This window comes from Motacilla alba, chromosome 3 (assembly GCF_015832195.1).
Source record: "Motacilla alba alba isolate MOTALB_02 chromosome 3, Motacilla_alba_V1.0_pri, whole genome shotgun sequence".
Taxonomy (NCBI): domain Eukaryota; kingdom Metazoa; phylum Chordata; class Aves; order Passeriformes; family Motacillidae; genus Motacilla; species Motacilla alba.
Window position 1 is genome coordinate 106,474,165 of NC_052018.1, and position 20,526 is coordinate 106,494,690.

The 20,526-nt window shown below is 43.3% G+C and overlaps 1 protein-coding gene and 1 long non-coding RNA gene across 2 annotated transcripts in view; one reads left to right on the forward strand and one right to left on the reverse strand.

Annotated features, from left to right (window-relative positions):
• Window positions 1-7,011, reverse strand: part of LOC119698876 — a 31,607-nt gene extending 24,596 nt beyond the window's left edge. The window contains exon 1 of the long non-coding RNA XR_005256297.1: window positions 3,225-7,011. This is a non-coding gene — a long non-coding RNA (uncharacterized LOC119698876). The remainder of the gene's footprint in view (window positions 1-3,224) is intronic.
• A 150-nt stretch (window positions 7,012-7,161) lies between these two features.
• WDR26 (WD repeat domain 26) overlaps window positions 7,162-20,526 on the forward strand; it is a 32,252-nt gene continuing 18,887 nt past the window's right edge. The window contains exons 1-6 of the mRNA XM_038131582.1: window positions 7,162-8,390; window positions 9,912-10,011; window positions 10,128-10,184; window positions 16,668-16,804; window positions 17,385-17,482; window positions 18,295-18,451. Of these exons, the coding sequence (XP_037987510.1) occupies window positions 7,252-8,390; window positions 9,912-10,011; window positions 10,128-10,184; window positions 16,668-16,804; window positions 17,385-17,482; window positions 18,295-18,451 (1,688 nt within the window). The 5' untranslated portion in view covers window positions 7,162-7,251. The remainder of the gene's footprint in view (window positions 8,391-9,911; window positions 10,012-10,127; window positions 10,185-16,667; window positions 16,805-17,384; window positions 17,483-18,294; window positions 18,452-20,526) is intronic.

Below are 20,526 nucleotides of genomic sequence, written 5' to 3' on the forward strand. Positions count from 1 at the left end.
TAATTTTACAAAACTCCCCTTTCCTCCTTCCAGCTGGAACTACTTCCCACCATGCCTCCCAGCACTGCCAGTATCCAGCAGGACACACTCCTCTCTCTGACGGGGCGCTCCGAAGAAGCGCTATTAAATCGGAGTTACTGACAAAGAAGGTGTTGGTATTTATAGAAAATGAGGAACTACCTTGGAAATTCTACAGATGTAACTGTGCCTATTGTATCAACGTGTCCTGCTGGATAAAAATAGGAATGACAATATCTAGGATGTCCTGCCCATTAGTCCAACTGGTGATGAGTAATGCAGCCAAATGCACGTCAGTAAATCCTACTTACCACACCACGCTTCAGAAACCCTCTTGGCACTCTTCTTCAAGAGAGAAGCCACAAAAGCATAAAGGTTTAATCTGCATGTATTTGAAATTATTATATCATTTATGAGGCAAAGATTCAAATAAGGTATATTTCTCTTCAGAAAACCCCCAAGTGTTATAGAAAATTTGGTGAATGTTACACTTTCAATTGGAGAAATCAGGTTGGTTTAGTACAAAAGCCCCAAATACATTAGTCAAAGACAAAAAACCCTGAACTCTCTGATACTAAGAGCCTTTGGAAAAGGATCCGAAGAAACTCCTCTGGAAATTAAAATGTAATGTTTAAAAGTTATTGGATCACATGGATCACATCTTACTGCCTGGTGTTAGCCTCAGACAGAACTTGTGTCTTCCATGAGCGTCCTCCTGAAAGCCTGAGTGATCAGTCTTCAGTACCATGCAATGCTCTTGCCCACTCCTGCATCTCAGGCCAGTTTAGTTCTGGAACAACACCCTCTTTCAAGCATGCAGAAAAAGTATTTTTGTGCTGGACTAGTGCTGATGCCTTGAGTTCTTTATCAGAGTAGGTATTTTAAACTTCCTGAGGTCTTAAGTCTGAGAGTAAGAGCCAGAGCTGATGTACCAGAAAATATCAGATGAAGTGGTGAAGACTTTTTACTACATAATTGTATGGAGCCACACAAAGGAATCTTTTCTCTAATTTTGTGGCTCTTTATTTCTGATGTAAATACAACACACCAACAAGAGAGGAGGAGCTTGTACAGGAAGCTGTATTTTAAGTAAAGGTTCAGTTACAAGAAAAAATAATGTTTTCCCTTCAAATAAGAGGCACTTCAATAGTGCAAAGACATTTTTGTGACACTAGCTTTTAATCTCTTGCCCAAAGTAAGGAGGGTCTGGTTCACTTGTTTTTTTAAACACGGACTTGGAACACCATATATTTCTGATTAAGAAGGGGAAAAAATTAGTAAGGAACTCTAGGGCTCCAAGGAGCTATTCACAAGCCTAATGTTAAGATGTAATCTTCTGGTGATTACGTAATAGTTTCCCCTCTGCCCATTCCAGAGTGGATATGAGATACTACAGTCTACATGTCTGGTCTTGCATGTTTAGTTCCAGGTGTGAGAGCTCATTGCAGTTGCCTAGAGAAAGGCCAAGTGTACATGTCATTCTGGGAGAGACAGGTCCTAATTCCAAGGAGAGGCAATAGAAGGTGGTGTGCCACCCCACTCAGGGTTAGGCTCTAGGAGCTATGTGGGAGCTGGCAGACACAATAAACAAGCTTGAAATAACAATTGCCTTCAGAGCCAGCACAAAATAAAAGGCAGGGGAGCAGCCCTCACAAAGTAAAATAACTGCAACAACAGCAGGACAAATCTAATCTCACATAAAAACACCGATAACCCATCTGAGACCTGGACATGAAATCGACACACTGATATTAAGGAACACAGACCACAAGAAACAAGAAGCTTGGAATCCTCCACAGAATAAAATCAGTGACTGGCTTTTCTGTGGAATATCTGCCAGCTCCCGCTGCACACAGTGGTCAGAAGGGGATTTCATAAGTGTTAGAGTGAGCATTTACACCTATCAAGATAGGTGGAGGAAAAAAAGAGAAAAAATCCAAGCACACTGTTATTCTGGCCAGTGCAATCCATTGCAGCACTGACATGGTGGCCTAATGTCTTTTCAAATCCTGGCCACACCTGACTTCTAAATATATCTGAAAAAGCCTGATACATCACAGGATACATAGACAGATTTTGCAAGGTGATATCTAGAATAGTCCCAGACAGATAAATCCTGCATGCAAAGCAAGTCTGACATGTCAGATTCACAGCACATGCAATAGACTTGCTCAGAGAAGTTGCACAGTTAAGTACCAACCTGGCAGCACACCCCTTACACAGGCACATTTTATCTGTCCTTACAGAGAAGTCTGAGCTCTCCCACTACATCCTGCACATCCAGAAAGCACCTATGGCAATGGAAATACAGGGGAAACCATGCCATGTATGCTCTTCCTATGAGAAACTGCACTGACCATGTAACGATATGACACACCCTGTATTAAACAGGACGTTCTGTACCACATGGGATCCCTGGCACTTTCTGACATTTATTTGTGTGACCACAGCACACTGTGCTTACCCAGGAGAGTGCAGAGGTCAACATCAGTGTATGCACATGAATTTGGTGGACAGAAGACACTGTGTGATTACCTAATATTTAATTAGGTTGCAATAATAGCACTACTGCCCCTATCCACACTATGCAAGCTCAGCTACAAAGCAACATGATGGCTGTACTGAAGCTTTGAGATATATCAGTAACCCCTGAGACATGACAATTATCCAGTCACCAATAGTGTTCCCCACCAATACAAGGGTAGTCTTGTAAAAAGTATATTTATAATCATAGCAAAATTAAAGTTGGGCAAGATGTTTTGAAGGTCACTGGTTCAACCTCCTGCTCTCTCCACAGCTATCTTCAAAGATAAACTAGGTTGCTCAAAGTCTTTTCCTGTCCAGTTCTGTTTCCAAGGATGGAAAATCCACAACCACTCAGGGAAAATGTTCTGTTACTTGACCACTCTCACTTTGAACTTTTGTTTTCTTACACACAATTGGAATACCTCTGGGTGCAGCTTCTCACTTTTATCTCTCCTCCTGTTGGTGACTGTCTCAGAGAAAAGCCTTGTGCCATCTTCCCTATAATTCTCTTTGGGAAGGTGCACATTATAATTAGATCCTGCTGTGGCCAAACCCACTTCCTCACACAGCATGTGCTTCAGCCCCTTACAGCCTCAGCAGCCTCTGCTGAACTGGCTGTTCCCAAACTAGACAGTGTGTATGCAGCGTGGCCTCACCAGTGCTGCACACAGAGCTCATACCTGCTGGCTATATGGAGAATGCAGCCCTGCGGGTGTTGAAATCCCATGAGGAACTTCTTTTGTCCACCAGGATGGCCAGGCCCTTTTCTGCTGGGCTACTTCCAAGCCAGCTGGTTCTCAGCCGGTAGCATCCTATAGTCTGCCCCACATTCAGGACTTTGCCCTTGTCTCTGTTGACCAACACCAGGTTCTCACTGGCCTCTCCTGCAGCTTGGCAAGGCTGCTCTGACTGGTGGCCTCCTGTGTATCAACAGATCTCCCCAGCCTGGCAAGGGGCTCAGCTGAAAACTTGCTGAGGGTGCACTCTGTACCACCCCCTGCATGGTGACCTTGTCAAACGAGATTCGCTCCAGTACTGATCCCTGACCCCTCCAAACGGGGCATCAGACAAGACTTCAATGACACACGACCTTCAAGCCTGGGGGTACAGCCAGTTTTTCACATCCAGGGTCTGTCCACCTCACCCACATCTCCCCAGTTATAAGGTTATTAAGGAAGTCCACCAAAAGCCCTCATAAAGACAAGCTTGAACGACATCCTCTGCTTTCCCCATGCTCACTAAGCCCAAAGTCAGTGACACTGGGTCAGACACAACTGAACTTAAATGTGTAACATTAGCCTTTGTTCAGTCTTTAAATGCCATGGACTTTCCAATGTCACAGGGTGTGAGCACTAAATTAAACTGGCGAGCTCCCTCAACACTCAAATGAGCATCGTGGGATCCAGTGGACTTTCTCTGGGGAGTTTCCCTCCTCTGCCCAAACCCTGCTACCAGCCACAGAAGCTTGGGAGATGGAAAAGGGTTTTTTCCCAGTAAAGTCCAAGATGAAAGAGGTCTCTTCTTTTTCCTTGACCTTTATGGCCAGTTTTATCACCCAGTCTTGCAGCAGGCTCACATATTTGCTTGTCTTCCTTTTGCTGCCAAATCACCTGTAGAAGCTCTTTCTGTTGCCCTTCACATTCTTCAGCTGCAACTCCAGCCAGGTTTTGGCTTTCCATATTGCACTCCTCTACTAAAATACTGACCATCCTCCTCTGCATAAAGTGATGAAGAATCTCACACCAGTGTGATTTGCTTTCTATTTGCTGAACGGTTTCTAGAAATGCTCTTTAAGGAAGGTGCTTATCTTTCATCCTTATCTCATTTTTTGGAAGTGGCAAGCATATCCAGGTGCCTGTTTCAGCATTTATTTAGCTGGTACTGTGGAAAATGTGATTGTTCTAAATTATTCTTTCTTCCTTTGTTCTTTGTTGCTAGTTGGTTTGTTTCCAGTAACCTCAAATTTGATGCAGAAGAAAAGGGAAAGTATACACACCTGATAGGGAATCAAACAATTAATTACCTTCAGCATTCAGCTTTGACTGCTAATCCATCTCTCGAGGATTTTCTCTAATATTTTGTAGTATTACAGCTCTGCCCAAGCAGCCTCACATGGTTATTATCAAATAACCCAGGCCCTTAATGAGAGTTCCTTCCTATTATTCAGATCTGGACTATGTGCTCCATCCTCGTCTAAAACAAAATGGTGGGGAAAAAAAAAAAAAAAAGTAAAAAAAACCCAAACAAACTTAAATTAGCCAAAGTTTATTAGTTCCAGCCAGCTCATAAACAATAAATTCAAGGGTTGTTTTTTTCTTTTTTTGACTTTACAGACCTAGAAAATGCAAGTGTTTCTTGCTTCTCAAGTATGTGTATTTAGTCTAGAATATCCCAAGACAGGTTTCTTACACTTAAGAGTAACACTAGTTCAAAATATTCTACATTGGTAATTTCATTTGTTGTTTTCGACAGGGAGTGATTGGTCTCTTTGGTTTTCTAAACTATCACAATAAATAAGAAATATTTCTGCAACATTTTTTCTATTAAAGATGTGGAACTATACCATAGGAAGTTGTCTGAATTACAATATAGTCAGACTTGTACATATTCTGCAGTTATGTATTTAAGGTTGCCAAAATTTCTCTTCAAAATTTCTCTTCTGGGGGTTTATAAGTTGGTCTTTTTATAGCTGAATTGGTGCACTAATTCTCTACTTTTGGGAAACTTTAAAGATGCCTGAATAGGATGAACTCATACTTCTGTTATTGTAATAGAGTCATCTGTCACAAGTGAGACATGTTTTGCATTTACCAGTTGATTCTCTAATTGCTCACAAAGCTGCACACTTATTTGGATTATTAAATTTGCCCTCTCTCATCTGGCTGCAGAATAGAATCAGATCCAAATCAGGGCTTAGCTGATGAAAAACTGACAAAGCATGGTAGCATGGTGCCATTACCCCTTTCACAATCCTCTTTTTCCTGTGACTGTGCCAGCCCCAGACCTGTCTTCCAAGATCCCCTCCTGGTGACTAGAGAAAGTCTAGGAGAAGTAAAAACCACCTCTACAACTAGGAAAGGCATAGGTGACAAAGGACAACAGGAGCAGACAGTGGGAAGGGGTTTTTACCATCCCCTTCCCCTGGACACTGAGGCACAGGGCAGGAAAGAATGATGAGCAACTCTACCTTCCTGAAAACCTAGTCTTGATATTTAAAGTTCACTTTTAGGCACCTTCACAGGGTCTTGTGCTGCTCCCTGCAATTGTTCCTGTCACCTTTACCCAAGTCTTTGAATTATGGATGCACTGATGGCATCTGGGGAAGACCAAGACAGAACTCAAGAATGGTGAAAACACAGAACAATGGAAATGAGAGTATATACAGCAGTGAAGTGACTAAAACACAAGCTTTGTGTTCTCTAGCAATGGTTGGTGAGCTAAAACCACAAAATCAACATTTCCCTCTCTGGAAGACCGATGTTGAATTTAACCCTACAGCCACACCTGGGCAGAGGTCAGGGAAAAAGCCCTTTCCAACCTCTCCCTCTGATCTAAGAGTTTTTTAGCTGTTATCAGCCAAGTATCTTCTGCAGCCTCTAAAAAGGGCCAAGGTATCTACTTCAGCTGGCCAGGCCTCCATGAGGTCTCATCTCCTTCTCTGGTTTCACTCCTTTCATGCATTTTGTCCCTCCATGGAGTTCTCCACTGGTCTTGGGCCTGTGGTTTCCCCCAGCTGGACTTTTTCAAAGTTCCACTCAAAACAAAGCACTGTTGTTCAAACTTACTAGTTTAACCTAAGCCAGTACTCCTAAAACCTCAGCTTCTGAAGGGGAAGATATTTAGATATTAACCTCAGCTTTCAATAAGGAAAAAAGAGTTTTGTTACTTCCCTTTGGGTTTTGGAGAAAAGTTCGAGCATACCAAAGATAAAAATTCTAGGCTCTAAACCAAATAACATAAAACATATTATTTCAAGATGCTATTTTTAAAGACCAAGATTTCACTCATCTCATGACTTTTGACCAGAGGCTTGGCTCAGGATTTGAGTTTGCCTTCCACCACACAGGAGGGTTAGCAGAGAGAGACTAGGGCAGAGACTAGGACCCTTAAAATTCCCACTGTCTTCTGACAGCCAGTCCTGACTGTCCAAAGTGCCCCAACTCTCAACATTCCTGTAAGATCTACAGCAAAACTGCCATTTTCACCCTTTTTCTGCGCCAATGCATGCAGTGACTACAAGAGACAAGACCATCAGCAGGTCTGAAACCTTCCAGTAACCAACCTGTACAACACCAGGATGCGACTTCATTAAGCGTTTTCCTTTTCTACAAACCCCCAAACCCAGATCATGGTTGGAAGGGACCTTCAAGACCATCCCGTTCCAAACACCCCTGCCACGGGCTGGGACACCTTCCACTAGACCAGCTTGCTCAAAGCTCATCCAACCGGCCTTTGGACACCATCAGGGCTGGGGCATCCAAACCTCCCTGGGCAACCTGCCCCAGCGTCTCATCCCTCTCACATAAAAGCATTTCTTCCACACACCCAACCTAATTCCCCCCTCTTTCAGTTTGCACCCATTTCTCTCCGTCCAAATTGCATCAGGAAACCACCTGAGGCCGGAAATTACCCGGTCACCTCCACGGTGTCACAGGGACGCCGGGTCCCACCGGGACACCTCGGGCCAGCGGGCGCCCACCGCACCTCATGCACGACCACCCTCGCCCCTCTCCCGGCCCGACGCTGCCAGGCGCGGGCACACACCGGGCACATGCCCGGGACCCCCGGCAGCCCCTCGGGCACGACGCCCACAACCCCCGCGGGACCCCGCGCGGCCGGGCGGCGACCCGGGAGGTGCCGTTGGGGCGTCCCCGTCCCCGCCGGGGGCCGCCCCGCCGCCGCCCCCCGGCAGCCGTGGGGCCGTGCCCACCGCGGCCCCGGGCGGCGGAAGTGTGTGTAGGGGGCAGTGCAGGAATTTCCTGTGACGTCCCGGCCCGGACTCCATTAGGTGCAGCTGGGCTGAGAGGAGACAAACCCGGCGGGCAGCGAGCGGAGCGGGCCGGGCGCCTGGGGCTGCCGGGCGGGGGCTCAGGGCAGCGGCGGCCGCCATCGCCAGAGGGAGCCCCGAGCGGGCGGCGGCGCTGCCTCCGGGACCCCCGGCGGGCGCAGGGCCCCGCTCCGCCTCCCCTCGCCCCCGCCGCCTCCCCCTCCTCGCCCCCCCGGCTTCCCACCACGGCCGCTCTCGGCGAGGAAACTCTGGCCTCCGCTTCCTCCTCCTCCGACTCGGACACCGGCGGAGCCTCCCCGCCCCCGCGGAAGAAAGCCCGGGCCTCCCCGGCGGCGGCGGAGGGAGCAGGAGAGCCCGGGGCTTCCGCGGGCAGAGCAGGCCTCACCTCGTCCCAGTCCCCCTCGGTGCCCGCCGGGCTCGCCCCCGCCGCCGCCCCGCTCAGAGGCAGCAGCAGCAGCGGCGGCATCGCCAGCAGCGCCATGCAGGCCAACGGGGCGGGAGGGGGCCAGCAGCAGCAGCAGCCGCCGCCGCAGGGCCCGGAGCTGGGCTGCCTGGGCGCCCAGAACGGCGAGGCCTCGGCGGGCACGGCCGCCGGTGACCAGCTGGCCCACGCCAACGGGCTGCTGCCCTCGGCCAACAGCGGCGGCCCCGGCGGCGGCAGCCCCGGCGGGCTCGGCGTCAACAACGGGGTGCCCGCCGCCGGGGGGCCCGGCCCGGCCGCCGCCGAACTGGGGGGCGGCGGCGGCGGCAGCGCCCTGAAGAAGAAGAAGCGGCTCTCGCAGTCCGACGAGGACGTGATCCGGCTGATCGGGCAGCACCTCCACGGGCTGGGGCTCAAGTAAGTGGCCGCGGTGGACGAGGGGCAGCGCGGCCGGGGCGGGGGACGGGCTCCTTCCTTCCTTGGTTTCCTGCGGCGCCCTGAGCGGATGGTCCCCCCGGGGCCGGGGCAGCCCCGCACACACGCCCCGCCGCCCTCCGCTCCGTCCGCGGGGAGGGCCCGGCGCGGGGTCCCTGTGGAGGATGGGCAGCCCGAAGCGGGGAGGAGGGGAGAGGAAGGGACCCCCGGCGGGGGGGTGGTTGGTGGCCAAAAGTGCCCCGTCGCAGCCCGGTGGTCTCCGGCGAGGGGAGAGCAGTGCCCGGCGGTGGGGCAGGCCCGCTCCCGGAAAAATGGAGCCGGAGCTTGTGTTTTTCAAGCCCGTGCCGGTGTCTAGCGAAGGGACAGGACAGGAGGTTCCCCTGCCAGGGATGGCAATATGGAAGTCGGGTGGCACACCGATAAGGGTAGATCGATACGAATGTGTTAGTGGGGGAGAAGTTATCTGGTAAACATAATGGAGCCCGCAGCTGGGCGTGGGGGGGCGGCTTTTCGCAGATGAGCTCCAAGATTTGGCTTGTCAGCTCGGAGGAAGCGACACAAAGTAAACTGCCACTTAAGCAGGCCGATTGGTTTCCCTCTGGAAACCTTTGGCCCTCTAAATGGTGAAGGCCTGTCTAGATTTGTGCTGGACACGTGTTTTTGCTAATAATCTTCCTTGTAAACAAGAAATGAGAATGTTGGCCCTTCCTTCAAGTCAGAATAGAGAAAATAATTTCCCAGTGGAATAGGGGAAGTCTTAAGTATTTAATCATAACGCTTTGTGAGTAAAGCTAAAGCTAGCCAGTATGTCATCATTTTGGAAGGAGGGTAGAGAAGTCCTGCGAAGTGCTTATGTAGCCACAAAAGTAGTCTTCAAAACACTGCAGAATGGGTCAGCTATAAAGAACATGTTCCATAAAATAAATCGCCTCTGACACAAGAGGCAAGTTTACAGCAGCAGACAACTCGTGACTATTCATAGATGACACCACAGTAAATAAGCTATTTTTAGTATAAAAGGGGGAGGGCTACAGGTTCCTGAGTTTGTTTATTTTTTTTTAAGGAGCCAGTCTTTTAAGAAGTGATGAAGAAGAAAAAAATTAGGCCTGTGCCAGATATTGTGGCTCTCCTTGTTCTTTTAGGGGGGAGGTAGGGAGGGGGCAGGGGATGGCAGCCAGTAGCTAACAGCTTTCCAGAGTGTATCTTCCTTCATGAAGTTTATCTTCTGTGCAGGGCTGGCTGTTTGTGGTGGCTGGTAAGTCACATACTTTATGGTACTTCAGCAAAGCTTTCAGGCTCCTTGACAACTTGCATTAGGTAGAGGTAGCTTTTTACACGTCTCAGGCAAATGAGATCACCTTCTTGAGCAAGCATCTGAATCTGGTCATCGTATTCTTGTTTAATTAAAGTTACTTTAAAGTATGGTAAACTGTTATCGTAGCAGGCGGTGTATTTGTGAGGGTGAAACTGGTCGGGTTTTTTTACACTGTATCTCTCCTGCAGCCAGACTGTTGATCTCCTCATGCAAGAGTCAGGATGTCGTTTAGAACATCCTTCAGCTACCAAATTCCGCAATCATGTCATGGAAGGAGAATGGGATAAGGTAACGTAGGGCTTATAGGACTGTATTAACCACTGTTGAAATTTATAGTATCTATGAGCGAATTCAAAATTCATCCTCCTTATATACTTTTTTTTCTCTTATGCCGATTTCTGCAGGCTGAGAACGACCTGAATGAACTTAAGGCCTTAGTGCATTCTCCGCATGCAATTGTGGTAAGAGGCACACTTGAACTCTTTCAGAGCTGTGTAGTTGGACTAATTGTAGTGGTGTAATCTTTCGCTATGGAGTTGGTTGTCCATAGTTCTTGTTTTCTCTTTTTTGTTTACTTTAAGCTGCTTGCATGCTATGTCAAACGTCATACTAATCTGAACTTTTTTTTTATTCTGTTGTAGAATGTGAGATAGGCAGCCCAAAACTATTGAGGCTAAGACTTGGTGTACTGAATGTTAAAACTCTATTAAACGTACCTAACTGATAAAATATAAATCCTGTCAGAGTCCTAAAATAGGTCAGTTTCTGTAGAAACTGCCTATGTTGAATACTAATTTCAACCTTGAAATACTTCTCACAATCTCTGTGTTTATAGGAGTTAGGTCTTCTTGAGAGAAGAGAAGTTTAGGAATAAAATGCACTAATACTAATGTGGAGTTGGCATTGTAATAGCACGTTACAAGAATATAGAGGCTGCTATAGACCATGAACAATACTGTTGCTTTTCCAGATGGCTTTTAAAGAGCAAATGCATTTGTATTGCTGTTTGGGATTTTATTTAGAGCTTTTTCTCTTTGGTGGCTTTAAAAAAAAAAAAGATAAACCTAGAAATAGAAGGTTGGTGGATCCTGTGACTTGACACTACAATATGTGTTGTTATGATTTCAGTTGCTTTGAGTAAAGTGTTTCTTGTTTTGATTTTTGGATCTCAAGATATAAATCATCACTTGGCTTTTCAAAGAGCTTGTTCTCTTGTGTTAAAACGTTTATTTTAATGAGATGAAGTTACAACAGCTATGGTCACTTAGGAAGCAGGCAGTATCAAGGCTTTTTGAAGTGTCTGTGACTGTAAACAATGAGGAATCAGCTGATGGCTGCTTAGTTCCACTTCTAGCTGATTCATTTGTTGTCAAGACAATTTCCTGTCTGGTGGGGGAGGGAGAGAAAGAGAGAACAGGAAATGAAGTAGGAAAAACAGATGTTTAACAAAACATCTGAGGGTACTTGACAGAAGTTTACATTTGGTTCTATTATTTTGGTCAAAACTTAGCACCTTTTAATTAGACCGACCAGTAGTTCACTTTCTCTTTTGTCAAAGATCTGAAGGAGTTGAGAATATTGCATGCAGCTTTCAACAGTTTGTGCAGCCTGAAAGTATGGAACTGCTATACTGGAATATGAATGGTCATTTGAAACAAATTTTCTCATGGTTTTGACTTCTGAATTTACAAAGTTTATCTGTAGTATTAAAATGTTTTGCATGTTAGTAAGTCAAGAGGTTTGAGTTATCAACATTGTACTCTTTGGAGACCTCAATTTGAGAAAAAAAAGAATGTTTTCCTTCTGTTGTTCTGAAGGGCTCCAAGAGCATTCTCTAATATTGATATCTTAACTGGTTCCATAAAGCTTGGTGCAGTAAAAACACTTGGTTTAGACTGAACTTTACCTGAACCAATATTAACTGCTTTTTTTTTTTAAAGTTGATCTCCTTTATATTAACTTGATATAATTTAAAACAGGTAACAGTTTTCAATATCTTACATGTGCAAGACAGCATTATTTGCAAGGATAAGTTGAACTTGTGTGTGTTCCACTGTGTGCATGGAGTCTCCTCCTCCCTCCCTGTCCAGCTTTTGTGCACGTGGTTGAGGTTCTGGGTGGGTATTAGTGCTGACAAGGTAGAGAGAGATCATTACAGGTAAGGAGGGATGCTTTATGCTCTGTAGGTATTCCCCACTGCAGTAAAGTCAGAGCTAATGAAGGTGATACATGTCTTGATCAGGAAAAGTCCAAACAAGGTGCTGCTGCAGGTAGCTCTTTAAAAATAGAAAATTGGATTTTGAGTTTCCTGACTTGTGACTCACTCTATGTGACTAGATGTTTTAAAAATGTGTGCATACAAGAAGAATGGGTACCTAAAAATTTAGATGACACAGGGAGTATTTAACTAAGCAGGGTGTGTGTTCTGTGGTTTGTTTTTGGTTTGTGGTTTGGGTCGGTTTGTTTTGGTTTTTTTTTTTTCCCTTACAGTTAATATGACCTGGACAAAATAACCAGGATACATAGTTGCTTTTGAAATGTCTGGTCAGTGAAGGGAGATGCATATGTATTAAAAAAAATCCTGCTTGTGTTTAATTTCCTGATTTCTGCAAAGTGCTTTAAGTTCTACGAGTGAAAACACTAAATATTAAGGGGCTGATGTCAATTTTTAAAGCTTTGATGCAGTGTGTTGATATGGGGGAGAGGAGGGTGTGGCAGCACACAGGACAGTTTGCTATTTCTATTTGTGTTAACACAACTGAGTGCTGTACAGTATGTGATTAGTCATGTTTACTTTTCCAGCATGTAAGATACAGCTGTCTTAGAAAATCTGTTGGAAACCTTTATAATTGAATCAAGCATGATGTTTTTTTTTCCTTCAGTAACAGTTAGAAAACACCAACTTCAAGCCAGCCTGAAGTTTTGCTTACTTTGGGGCTACTCAAGCGTGTGATGGCATCTGTCTTGGGTACTTAGTTGCACCTAGTAAGAAACTTTGGGATTATTCCTCTGCAGTCATCTAGAAAATACCTTCAGATTGTTCTCTTATTGCACAGGTATACAGCCTGCAGCAGGCAATGGAATCTAAAAAGTCAGTTAAATATTATCATTTGGGTAAAGTGCTCCACCTGCCTGCATGGTGTCCCTCTTGCTACCACCATTAAGGGCAGTTCCCTACTGGAGTTAATTACTCCCTGTGTGGTAGGACTTGGTATGGTTGAAGCCTCATTAAATTCCTTGCTGAATTCTGTAGAGTGCAATGTTTTCTGCCCTTTACATATCAGGGCATTTAAGTTTTGGATTGTTTTTAAGTGCTTTCATCAGTGTTTTACAAAACTATCACAGTAAAAGACTACAGGGTAAAGAAAACTGAGGTCTTAGTTCTGCAGGCTGTAAGTAGATAGCTACCATGTTGAGTTTGTTTTGAAACATCTGCTGATAACTAAAATACATGGTGAAATTATCTATTTAATTTCAAAGAGCAGTTGTTTCAGCAATGTTTACTTATTTTGGACTCCTCGTACATTAATAAACTGTTGTAGAGCTTGTTAAGATACGCAGTTTGAAAATAACACAAAAATGTAGACATAAACTTAGTTTATTTTGCATTTTGTTCATTAAACTTCTGAAGATTCACTGCTGGTTACAGTTACTGATCAGAATGGCCCAATTTCTTTCCCGTGGCAATATGTTTGTCCTGTTCCTTTCACAGCTTTGTTTGCTGAGGTTTTCACCTTTGGGTACATAGTGATGGTGACTTATGGTACATGCCAGACTTCCTAGAATTTAGGATTCTGCAAGGAGCTTTCCTGCTAACAGTTAGGAGAAGGAAGGAGTACTGTACTAAGCATTCATGTCAGTAATCCAAGGCTGTAGTTTGAAGAAAGAAAAATGCTAATAGTGCATACATTGGAACAAACAAACAAAACCTTGTAAATCTGTTAACTCTTAGTTTTGCCCCAGGGTAATCCGAGTTCAATTTACACTTAAATAATAGCTTGTAGAAACAACAAAGTAATGCACTTTATCCTCATCCTTTCTGTAGAGGTGAAAGGCAGGATGAGGTAGTAATAACTGAACAAAACCAGTCAGATTGCAGTGCTGACACTTGGATTGGACTTTTCCAGGGGTCCATCCGGGTGAGGAAAGCAATGGTGGTGTCTGAATTTTAAATTGTTCAGCAGTAATGAGTGTAATGATGTTGAATTTCCTTTGCAAACACTGAGATGATAACAAATCCCAGGCACTCGTATTTGGTATGGTTTTCATTATGGTTATTTTGATTTCCCTTCTTTGTAAGGCAGCTAAAAAACATGGAGAAGGAATAAGCTACTTAATCAGTGGAGTTTGAGCTTTTGCTTTACTGTTGTCAGTATTTTAAACAGTTCTCATTCCTTCTAGAAGAGGTTGTTTGGGCTCTAAAAGGGAGGATGTACCCAAAATGGTCTTGGATTTTGTAGAAAGTGGTGTTGGAAGAAATTAGAAGTACTGTTAGGAGGGTGTAAAGGAGTTGAGAGAAGTTTATTTGCCAGCAAAGTCACTAATTGCACAAAAAATAAGAAGTAGGTGACAGTGAGTGTCCCAATGTTAAAAAATGACCTGCAATGTAATATTACTGGAGTGTGACTCTTGCCTTAAGGAAATTCATGCCATTGTCTGAGTATGCTGTAAGGGCAACTTTTGGAGCAGTTATCAAAATAGCTTAGTAATTCAATTTAATTTCCCCATCAAGACTTTAGTCCCTGCCCTCTGCTGTCGATAAGTTACTATTTCAAGTTGCTTATCTCTTATTCTAATTCTCCATTATGGAACACAAGATTGCTGCATGAAATGTATAATACTTTGTTTTTCTGGGGGCCTTTATATTCCTAATATGCCTAAAATCACACATGGCACTGATGGCCTCTTTTTTTTAAAGCCATACTTTCTAGTCTAGAACTGAAGTTACACCTCTTTGGCAACAGCATTCTGAGTGGTGGTTAATGCTTTCATGGAATTGCTGGGACTGGTGTTATAAAACCCATATTATAGGATTTTTCTGCTCTTTTTACTTTTTCCTCTAACAAAATGAAATTCATGTTCCAAGTCCTGAAAGTAAGGAGGGCGAAAAGGTAGGTTATCACATTTAATGGAAGTATAATATAAATTAAATATTATACGCAGTGGATGGAGAAGGAAGATAGGGAGGGATTACAGTTTTTATTACAAATAAATATCAGTCTGTTTTTAATCTGGTGGTGATCATCAGTGTGAGGTGACCAAAAGCAGTGAAATACAGTGTGTGTGTCTGCTACCTGGGCATTTCCATGTATCCTGGAGAGCATGTGCACAGCTGGTGGAGGAAGTTCTTATCCCTCCTGCTGCTGGTGTGTAAGCAAACAGCGTGGGGTCTGCTGGCCTGCTGCATGGAGCCAACCACTGGGCTTGTAAATAATTGGGATATCTTTCATTTGGTTTTTCACATGTCAGAACATGGAAAAAAGTTGTCTCACGTGGAAGAACTGTACAGTAATGGTCTAATAATTCCAAATTCAAATAAACTAAAGAGCTGGATTGGGAGTGCAATACAGGTTTGCCTGTCAGATACAGGACAGCAGAGCACTACAGACAAGTTTGAACATAAATCATCTTTACTGTGTCATGTTTTATGCTTCACAAAGCTGTGTGGTAAGTTAATAGCACTGTATGTGGAAGCTTCATTCTTTTGAAGAGCTGAGTGTCTCTGAAAATGAAAATGCTTCATGTTTTAACTTTGAATTTAACATCTAGCCTTAAACATGAGCCTTAAACGTTCATGTGAGCTTTAATAGGACAGGAACATCTTAAACTTCCTGATTATCCCTCTACTTAAGGAGGCTGGCAGTGTGTTTGAAACTAAGTAAACATTGACCAAATATGAGCATGAAAATAGTGAGGTGCCTGAGGTCTGATGAAAGCAAAGGAAACTGGTGATTGAACTGGTGGTGTATTCATTAGGAAAGCAAATGTAGTTTGCTACACTTTATCTCCAGCCTATGTCTTACCAGTTTGTCTAAGCATGAACATTTTCCTCATTTTCCTCTTCAACCTGGTGAGTTTTGTGGACTAAACTTGTCATTTCTGGTAGCAGTCAAGAATGTGTACAAACACAAGATACTTGATACCATCCAGAAACAAGCAAGCTGTGTTTGTGCTAAACTACTATTAAAAATTTAATATAGTAACTTAATGCCTAATTTTTATTTTTTTTTACCCACAGATATTTGTTAGGATAGCAGGCATGATTTTTTTTAAAAGAAAACAACAAAAAACTGTACAAGTGAAATGAACACTATGAAATAACAGCACTTAATTCAGAATGCTGAAGTGATTCCTAAATATAGGAAAGTGGTTTTTTCTGTAATCCTGAAAACAGCATCCAAGGAAAACAAGTAAACATGGAACTACAAAAAAAACCCCAAAACCTCAGGCAGTGTCAGTTTGTTACTGTTACATGTTATGCAGCTATGCAAAAAATCCGTGTCAACACCTGCGTAAGCGGTGTGTGAACTTGATGAGTTGCCCTGTTGTTTTCTGTGCTGTCATGCAGTCTTAAATATGTGAGTAGTTGATTTGGGGCCCTTTTCATGATGGAGTGTTTTACTGGAAAACCTGAGTAATGCAGGGGTTGAAGGATGATGACTAAAGAAGAGAGCAGGTGGAAATGGGAACAATTGCAGGGGAGATCTGAGGAGTGAGATAGGAGCTACTTGGAGTCCAATCAGGCAGGGAAGAAATTCATGGATAGCTTAATTGCTGCAATGTTGTTGAAAAGCCAACAAAAGAAATTGAGTAATGAAACATTACTTAGAGCTGTCTTTCTGAAGGGCATAGTAGAATGGTTTCTACTGTTCTGTTTAGGCTCAAACGTTTTCTGAAACTTCAGTCAACCTTTTTCCCCTGACTGCTGCTTTCTGTCATGTCAGAGGATGAAGTTTTTGCTGCTGCAGCAGAAGTACCTGGAATACCTGGAGGATGGCAAGGTCCTGGAGGCACTTCAGGTTCTACGCTGTGAACTGACGCCTCTGAAATATAATACAGAACGCATTCATGTCCTCAGTGGGTAAGTGTTTGGACTGTGAGAGCTCTTGCAGAGAAGTTTTTTTAAGGAATTCTGTAGCTTTTGATAGCTGATGTTCTGAAGACTCAAGCTGTATTAAAGCTACTGTCCTGGTGGATAATAAGCTGTACTGAGGTGTAATAAAATGCTGAGTAAAGAATGCTGTTCAGTAGACAGTATTTTGTTTTGGATGCTTGAAAACAACCTGATGATGATTTACTTTAATACTACTAGAACTCAAATTAATACATATGTATGGTTATCTGATCTTGAGAATTATTAGCCAGTTACCTTAAAATTTAATTGAGTATAATCTGGTTTGTTTTTAGATGAAAATAAGACATTTCTACCATCCTAAAATTGCTTGTGTTTTGTTTTCTTTTTGTATGGGCAGTTTGCAGACATTTGTTCAGAAGACATGTGTTTGTGTGAAATAGTTCTCTGCCTCTTTCCCTGTTGGTCTCAAGCTTAACTTACCTGTTCCCAGTTCATTAAAAATGTTACCATCTGTATTATGCTGAAAAGTGAAAAGAATGATTCCAAAAAGACTTGGTCTGTTGGTGTATGTGCCCTTTTGAAACAGGTACCTGATGTGTAGCCATGCAGAAGACTTGCGTGCAAAAGCAGAGTGGGAAGGGAAAGGAACAGCTTCCAGATCTAAACTTTTGGACAAACTCCAGAGTAAGATGTTCCAGTGTTTAGAATTTCTTCTCATCTCTGTTAAAACCAGTATAACTTAGACATCCCAGGGAACTGACTGTGTTTGCTGGTTGGTTGGTTTTTTGTATTTCTTGGTTCATGGGGATACCTTTAGGTGCCTTTACCCTTTGGTCTTCTGTACTTTAGCTTTTGCTGTCTCTGATAAACTGTTTGTAATAAGAACTTTACTTCTTGGCTCTCCTGCATGCAGTAGTGATATAACTTGGTGATTAAATGTGTGGTTTAGGGAAGAGTGTGTGTGTGTGTTATAAATGCCAGCCACAGTGAGTGGTGGAAACTAAGCGTGGCCTATAACCAGCAGTGATACTGGTTGATAGTGGTCTCATACTTTGCTCTGAATTATGGTTTCTCCTGTCTCTTGTGGCTGTTGTAATACTCTGGACCAAAGTTATAAAACCCATGGTATTCTTTATTTTCATAGTGCTGATAGAGAATTCCTTAAAGGAACCCAGCTTGATGGTGTTGCTATGCAACATTGTAGATTTTGTAAAATACTGGGTTTTGAGTTAGCTTGTCTAAGTGGTGCTTGTTGGCCAGGACAATGCACTTTACAACAACAAATACCTTGCATGCAGCTCTGCTTCCCAGAAGTTCATGCTTCTAATTCCAGGTGTATGGCTGTACATTCAAATTCAACAAGCTGTGTGCTATTATTTACTAAGGTCTCTTCCAAAACCATTCAAATCAAAGTATGCTCTTACTCGTAACTTGCTTTTGAGAAGTCTTTTTTTCCTTCATTTGTTTGTTTTGTTTTCTTCCTAACTCCTCTGAAGCCTACCTGCCCCCATCAGTGATGCTTCCTCCGAGGCGTTTACAGAACCTGCTGCGCCAGGCTGTGGAACTCCAACGGGACCGGTGCCTATATCACAACACCAAACTAGACAGCAACCTAGATTCTGTCTCGCTGCTAATAGATCACGTTTGTAGTAGGTAAGAAACCTTCCTGACTCTTGAGATGGGCAATCTTTTCTTGGTCTTTGAAAATAATCTGGTTGTCAGAAATGCGAGAGCGGTTCTGAGCTGGTTTAACAGGATTTTACTGGGGAAAAGCAGTTCTCGCTCAAGGAGCGGTGGAGGTGGGGAGTAAAGAAGGTGTGTAGAGGAGATTTTGGTAGCTGGATGTGGGGTAATGGGATCAGACTGAAGCTTAAAAATTTTAATCAGATTGGTGTAAAAAGATACTGCTATGCTCATTCATAGCCACTTGTTTCCAGTCTATTTATTCATCAACACTGGATTGCTGTGTTTTTTCACTGGAGATTCAGTGGTGTGTTCCTTACCCAGACTCTGTCTTCAAGGTGACTGGAATGTAGAAAGCCTGCTGAAGCATGCTTCTGTGAACTCAACTTTCAGCTGTAACTTTAAGAGTGGACGTAGGTGCTTTTAGACACAAAGGTTAAGACAGAGGAGAAATGTACAGCAGATTTTTCTGAGTTACATAATATATGACATGAATAATAAAAAGAACTGTTTGCTCAGATTTGTAAGGTAGTAAGAATGGAGTGTCTCTTATACCTTTGTATTTGCTCTTCAGACTGTCTGGATAACTTTTTTTGGTGACAAAATGGAGGCTGCTTCTGAACCTTCAAAATGCAATAGTCTTAATAGACATGAAACAGGAAGATGTTTGTTTTTAACAAATGGCTGACTTGAGCAGTTTTTCCTCATCCAGCAAAACTTGGCTAAGGACCTAAAACTCAGTGTAGCTTTTATGGAAAACTGCTGTGCTGTGCATGGTGGATTAAGGGAATAAGGGCTGTATGGGATATCCTTATATATTTGTCCATGTAACAGGATAACACTTGGGCTTTCAGGGGAATTGTTTTCAGTTAAGGTTAGCTCATCTGAGGAAGTTAATTAAGAACTGCTAAACTTGCTTATAGGAATTTTCTGAACTCAGCTGCTTTGACCTGCATTCTTGGGTTACTTGGAATCAGTTTTTAAAGATGCAAACTTCCTTAGTACTTTGCTGTAGCCATCTTAAGGTTTGAAAATTACTGTCTTTGGCACTTTATATATTCAAGTAGTCTTTAGCTTACAATTTTGCTGCACTGCATTGTTTCTGCAGTTGTAAATGTGTGTGCAGACATTTGAATGTTGCCCATTTTAACAGCTATTGGAAATGATCATGTACTGGTATTGTGGCTTCCCTCCTTCAGAAGTGAGTCTTAAAATCAGACTGCCTAAAAGAGATTTAACCTTTAAGCAAGTCCATGAGTAGTATTTGCTGTTGTGCAACAGGTTTGATATTACTAATCAAATCCCAAGGAGCATTCCAGATCACTGTGAAGAGCTTGATTTACTGAAGCCAGGCAACAGAGAGCCAGATAGCAAAGATACTATATGCAACAAACCTGGGTTTGCATTTCCCCCACCTGAATCTATTTGCTGACATAAAAGTTGAGCCATAGTTTGGGTTTTTGTTTTGTGGGTTCCTTTTTTTTATTTTGGCTAATGTAGTACTTCCCAAATTTGCATATTTGCTGTGTATATACATACCTAGATACTCATGGCTACTGTAATTAAAAATCCCCAACCAAAAAAGTACCCAAATATCCACTTGGAAAGAAAGGCTTCCATTCTGTCCTCATCCTGTTGTAGCTGCGTGTTGCAGGGGTCTGGCTCCAGTTTGTGGTGTGCTGTACGTGCTGCCATGCTTGGGCATAGTGAGGTGAGTTAGACAGTGGGAGCCAAATTTTGATGAAAGTGACAGAAGTAACAGTAGTCTAAAAGCTTAGACAATTCAAGTCCTGTGCTACTTAATTGGTGGAACACTGATAAGTTTCCCCTTTTTTAATTGGAACTAATCCCTTTTGGACTTATGGCAATATTTTGGTTAAGCATGCTTGAATTGCACTGACAGGCAAAGTGATTTTTAACTATAAAACTCACTTGATAAGAGTGGGAGATACGAGTGAGGCACTAGTGGGAGTGAAGTTGAAGGATTTCATGTTATTGTGCCAGAGATTTTGATAGTAGAGAATTGATGCTCTTGGGGATAATGA